Source organism: Lontra canadensis, unplaced genomic scaffold, assembly GCF_010015895.1.
Source record: "Lontra canadensis isolate GAN:19392208 unplaced genomic scaffold, GSC_riverotter_1.0 scaffold2, whole genome shotgun sequence".
NCBI classification, from domain to species: Eukaryota; Metazoa; Chordata; class Mammalia; order Carnivora; family Mustelidae; genus Lontra; species Lontra canadensis.
Window position 1 is genome coordinate 53984978 of NW_022630996.1, and position 6150 is coordinate 53991127.

A 6150-nucleotide genomic window follows, 5' to 3' on the forward strand; every position below is an offset into this window, starting at 1 on the left:
AACTCCCAAGAAATGGTTAAAACAGTACGATTTTATACAGCAAGTATATAAAAAGTACAGATGGGCTAAACATCTAAATCCATTCACTGAGTTTTTTTCAGCAAGCTTTATTAATCCACAACAGATCTAGTGATACTGAGAATATATACCATGATTTCATTTAGTGAAAGGTTAAAAAAAAAAAAAAAGTTCTCGCAAAAATCGACCTTTGGTGCCTCTCACACTTGAGGAAAACCAAATTTCTCTGGGACTATGTAACCATGTAACCCAGCTGTCACAGTTGTGTTTGCACACTTAATTAAAAGCTTCAGCAAACGGAAATACATTAAAACTCAAAAGTCAAACACTGTTCTCCTAGTGCCTCCAGTAGTTTATTGGTAGTTATTATCCACATTTTTATAAATATAAACATTCTAAGTGACTGTCACTAGTGCAGGTACATTTAACAATGAAAGCTCCACAGGAAGCTACTTCATTTTGTGTGTAACAAGAAAAAATCAAGGTTCCAAAAACTGTACCACTGAAAACAAGAGAGAACCCCCAAAACAGAAAACCCCAAGTCAAAATAAAACCCTGCTTGCAAAGTACAGTTCTTTTGGTTATCTTCAGAACAAACAGCTGTTGGCTTTACACATAGTATTATGCTGAGTTGCTAATATAGGATCACTGGAAGTAAGTCCTTGCTTGTAGATAAGAATTAGGAAAGGGTTTTCCTCCTTTTAATTTAGAGGGTTTTTTGAATTCCAGTGTAAACAGCACCAGCGAATTTTCACAAAACATAGCTTTGCTACTTTCCCCTTCATTTTCTAGAATCGTAATTCTTATCTGCAGTACTGTATCATTTCTTCCTACCTTATAATCAGGACTGGACTGCCTACATAACACTTTTGAGATTGTAAACAAAAACTTAAAGCTCAGAGCACTTATAGGACATCTCTTACATTCTCACTCCACAGTGCATCAGGTTTTGTTTATAAAGCTTCTGCTCCTCTCAAAACACTACAAAAATATATGAAACCACGTCTGTGTTCAGCCAGCAAGGATCAATAAAACAAGTATTTTACAGTTGGAATATGTTAGAGACCATGTATTATAATTGCATCCTCTTGACTGAATTCATCAATTGCTTTCTTCATAAATCCATATATACCAAGCATATGCGTTTATTAATCTACATGCCCTAATTTACTATATAAAAGAATTAATTATTTTAGGTTCTTCAAGTGAAAGTGCTTCTGGTAATAAACTATTTCTAGAACAGCCCTAAATCCCCAAAAAGGTGTTTTAAACCTGACCATGGAGAAGGATGCATAGCTACTCCTAACAAGTAAAAAACTACACACCAAAACATGCATTGTCAGGAAAACGAATCCATGCACTTGAATATGCCCCCAATACCTTATTTGTGTTATTTTAAGTTAGACCAACTTAAACATTGTCTAGAATTAAGATATACCATTACATCATCTGATTCCAGAAAATGTCAAAATTCATTTGGCCAAAACTTAAAAAAGCAAACACTTCCTCCTTATTCCTTACTGGTTGGACCAATGTGATCAATATAACCGTGTATATATATTAATCTATCTTAACATTTCCATTCATTAACATTTTATGTTAACATACAAAACCTTATATGCAATTTCCTTGTAAAGGCTTCCCCCAAAAGATGTAAGGACAAAACACTAGGCAGACACTCTTCAAAGTTTTATTTCACTAACTTCGGGTCAAATTTCCACAACTGTTTTCTGGTTTTCTGGTCAATTCGCTATCCATGCTTGGCTTCCTAGAATGGTGGTACCAAAATTTGTGGGGTAGGGATAAGAGACCATTTTAAGAAGCACTGCATTTACTCATCTTCCACAAGGCAAAAGAGTTGGGCATCTGATTGTTCAACAAAACAAAGCTTTATCAGCATCCAGGAGGGCAGGCGGGCAAACCAGGCTGTAGACACTCTTCCATTTGCCAACATCAGACCAGAGAAAACCTACTCCACACAGATATAAAAAGAATCGCCACTCATCTCTTCTTTTTCTGTTGCCGCAACATTTTTCTTCTTTTAATTATCATATCATGTAGTTTCTCAAGTCCTTCCTTTAGTCCATCTCCTATGATCGCACAGGTGGGCTGCAAATGCCAGGGAGTTGATGAGCTCAGTTCACCCATTGCTAACAATTTCTCAATTTCTGACAGAGACAGTGAGTTCCTCAGGTCTTGTTTGTTAGCAACTATAAGTACAGGGACTCCCTGATTTTCAGATATCCTGGTTATTTTATGTAGTTCAGTTTTGGCTTCTTCCATTCTTTCAACATCAACAGAGTCCACAACAAACACAATGCCATCTGTGCATCTGGTATAGGACTTCCACAGTGGCCTTAATTTCTCCTGGCCACCTACATCCCAGAAGTGAAAAGTGACTGTTTTAGAATTTCCCAAGGTTACCTTAATTTTTTCAGTGTTAAATCCTTTGGTAGGTACAGTATTTACAAATTCATTGAACTGCAGCCTATATAATACAGTCGTCTTTCCAGCACAGTCCAAACCCAGAATAACAATGTGAAAGGACTGAAATGAAGGCAGGCTGGATAGGATAGAAGTCTGGTCTGACAGTCCATTCCCCATTTCCAGGTGCAAGTAAGTGATCCAAATTGAAATGCTTTCTTCTCACTGCTTTAGAACTTCTCTTCCTAGAGGATCCAGCTACCAGAGTGCTGAGGGTGAAAATGAATAAGTTATTCTGGTGAAATAACGTACTACAACTGTTTTTCCTCTCTTCCTGCTTAAATAAGCAAGACGGGGAACTTGAAAAATCCAACTAGCTTCAACAAACAAACCCAATGAGATAGGAAACGTACGCAAACCAAGGCAACCAACAGAATAATCCCTGTGATTGCAATTCTTTAACATTCACGAAAATTGCAGTAACACGTACTACTCTACTTCTCCCAAATCTCCAAGCCCTCATTCCGAAGACAACCTAGTCATTAGTATCTGGTCCAACTCGCAATAACCACAGAAATGCCTCTTTAGGCGCAAACCCCCTAACACATAATCCTATCTCAGGGATCTAATTCCACGTGTTTAAGAGCATACCCAAGGTCACTATTATCGCCCCCGGCTCCCCCCAAAATAGCACAGTGCTCTCACCTCCGGAAGTGGAGTCTGGGTCCAAATGAGAAAGCATTTGGTGGGCCTTTTTTTTACGCGGGGTCCTGGGGAAGAAGCACCCCACGTCCGCTCCGCTTAGCTCTCGGCGCAGCTCTGGCAGTTGCTGGACTAGAAACCGTAAATTCAGAATCTGGCCACGCCCACTCCTCCCGGCCCACCCATAAGCCCAAATCCCATTGGTCACCCGCGCCAGCGCGTCCAATTTACACCCGCCCCAGCGCCCTAATTGGCGAGAGTTAACTGCCGCTCCCAGTGCGGCCGAGCTAGGTTCTCTCTCGGTCCACAGGCACCACCTGTTGCCCTTAAGTTAGAAAACAAGACGCCCGCGGAGGGAGCCGAGTGGCCCCACCAGGTGAGGGAACGCGTAGGCTACTCGATCGCGTCGCCGCCAGGCCGCTCACAACGCCGGCCCCAGCGCACCTGCAGCGCGGCCCGCGGACGCCGCGCCGCGGCTCCCACATCCGGGGCCCGCGGTCACCGCCGGCGCGTTAACCCTTTGTCCGCTGGCCGGAGGGTGCTGGCCGTGGCCACGCAGGCCTCCTGGCGTGAATGATTCAATGTGGGACACCCGCAGGGGCAGGCCCACTGTCTCCGCGCCACTATCCCCTCACGTCGCCCCCCCGCACCCCAACGGCTCCTCTCCTCCAGCAGGGCGTGGCCACACCAGCTGCCTGCCCCGCGCGGCTCACCTGACTCACAGTCCTCCCTCGTCCGGACCCCGCGTTGCTCACAGCCCCTGGGGAGCACGGTGGTACCTGCCGGAAGGCACCCGTGAGGCCAGGTTGGTGGCCGGAGACGAGACGCGGCTTCTGGGGACGCCGGGTCGACGCCGCGCGCCAGGAAGCCTAACGGTGCTCTGCCGACAGCTCCCGGCGCCAGCCGCGGCCCCGCCCCCCTTTCGGCGCTCGCGGGGCTCTGGCCAGAGGGGGGCGCGCGGGAGCCAGGTCTCCTAGCAACGTCAAAACAAGGTCACGTTCGAACTGGCCTAAGGGGGACGGGCAACCCGCGAGGTCGGGCGGGGCTTCCGGCTTCCGCCTCGGGAGCAGTAGCTGTCTCGGAGGCTTTCTCTAGCCCTCGGCGAGTGACAGGCGGGCCCCGCCGGGTTCCACCCTCCCTGCCTGCCTCAGGGCGCCGCAACGGTGTCCCTCTGGGCGGTGGCCAGTGACGTAGGGTCAGAGATTTCAGAGGACACCAGACGGGTGGGCTCCTTATATAACGGGGTGAAGTGGGCGTGCCTCAGTAGCTGCCCTAAGAGCCTGGGCCAGACTAGTGTCTGAAACTCAGCTTCCTTTTGCAAAGCAAATAAATCCCCTCTCCCACAGGATCCCAGCAACAGCCCCGTGAGGTAGAAATATCCCGGTTCTACAAATGAGGAAATAAACTGAAAGATGAGCTGTTTCTGCTGACCCAGGAAAATAAGTGGTGGTCCTTTAACTTAAAGTCTACTAGTCACTGAATGCTTAATGCTTCCATTGAATAATTCTGACCCTAAATGTCACTTGTGTGCTTGACCCATAAATTTGCAAATACTTCTTGAACATTTAACAGTCAGTGGGCACAATTCTCTGTGCTTGGGGAAAGAATGGTGAGCAAATTGACATTGTCTTTGCTCTTGTAGAATACTGGTCTCATGGGAGAAAAAGAACGTAACCAAATTGCCACGTGATAAATAAATTTAATTAAAACTGATGAGTGATAATTTCAGGGTACTTAGAACATGGGAAGAGGGATACTGGGGAAGTGTCAATCAACAAACAGCTTTTTATGGTGGACTTTAAGATTGGAACCTGGAAGAATTTATATGGTGTATTTTAAAAACATTGCCCTTTTTATTTTATTTTTTGAACAAGATTTTATTTATTTTAGAAAGAGCACGTTGGAGGGGCAGAGGGAGAGGAAGGAAGAGTCTCAAGCCAACTCTGCGGAGCTGGGAGCCAGAGGAAGGCCACCATCTCACCACCCTGTAATCAGGGCCCTGATCTGGAGACAAAAATCAAGAGCCAGATGCTTAACCGACTGAGCCGTCTAGGCACCCCAAACATTGCACTTTTTAAATGCAGATTGATGGTTCCTCAAGGAATTTTTAAATTTTTCTCAACATCATTATTGATAGTGATATTTACTGCTAGTGGTATTTATTGACTAGCATATAACAGTACTTTAAATTCGTTTTTTTAGAGTAACAGAAAACCTTAGGACTAAGCACGGTGTATATTTTTAAGACAGCAACACTGATTTTGAAAATAAAGCTAGAAGTCTCAAATAGCATATTCCATCAAGTTATTGAATCTAGTACAAGTTAAAGCTTGCCATATTAGTTTTAACTGTAGAACCTCATTAACCATTACAATAATCAGCAAGTAAGTGATAAAGGGTGTAATGCAATGACTAGTCTCCTTTTCTTAGAAATTTAACAGGTATTCTTTGTTAAGCTGAAAAAATTTGCGAATTATCATTAAATCAAGAATTAAGAACAAAAGTTTGTAACGCCCTTCTGTTTACAGCAGTTTACAATCAGGTAGACCTTTCACATATTAGTTCAAGGCTGCATATTTGCAGTTTTCCCTGGAGCAAAAAGGAGATCGGAAAATACTGAGAGCTTCTACCCTTGCAGAATCCCTTTCACTGAATTGCACTTAATGCTGTAATTTAGGCTTAAAACTAGAGGGCTTGGCAAACTACAACCTGTACTGTGTGTGTGTGGCCACGTCAGGAGATAAAAATGGTTTTTACATGTTTAAAGGACTGCAAGAGAAAAGAGAAGAATATACAACAGACGCCATTTGTGGCTCCCCAAACCCAAAATATTTATTCTCCTGCTCTTTATAGAAAAATGATGCTCTTGCTCTATAATAACAACCATACAAAAACTGCAATAAATGATATAAAAAGTGATGAAATTTCTGGAATACACTCTCTACTTGGTTTACACAATCTACCTATAGAAGGCAAGTTCAGATACTTTATTTATATGCTATTCCA

General features: G+C 43.8%; 1 protein-coding gene across 3 annotated transcripts; it reads right to left on the reverse strand.

Moving 5' to 3' along the window:
• Positions 1 to 352: 352 nt before the first annotated feature.
• ARL4A (ADP ribosylation factor like GTPase 4A) lies at positions 353 to 4109 on the reverse strand. Of its 3 annotated transcripts, none has more exons than XM_032874095.1 (3): positions 3858 to 4109; positions 3148 to 3276; positions 353 to 2708 (listed from the first exon to the last, which is right to left on the reverse strand). In XM_032874095.1, the coding sequence occupies exon 3, from the start codon at positions 2620 to 2622 to the stop codon at positions 2020 to 2022; it is 603 nt and encodes a 200-aa protein (XP_032729986.1). In that variant the 5' UTR covers positions 2623 to 2708; positions 3148 to 3276; positions 3858 to 4109; the 3' UTR covers positions 353 to 2019. The 3 variants fall into 3 exon arrangements, with proteins under 3 accessions (XP_032729986.1, XP_032729980.1, XP_032729969.1); XM_032874089.1 differs by having other exon boundaries at positions 353 to 2711; positions 3148 to 3271; positions 3858 to 4104; XM_032874078.1 differs by having other exon boundaries at positions 353 to 2711; positions 3858 to 4104.
• Between the last annotated feature and the right edge of the window lie 2041 nt (positions 4110 to 6150).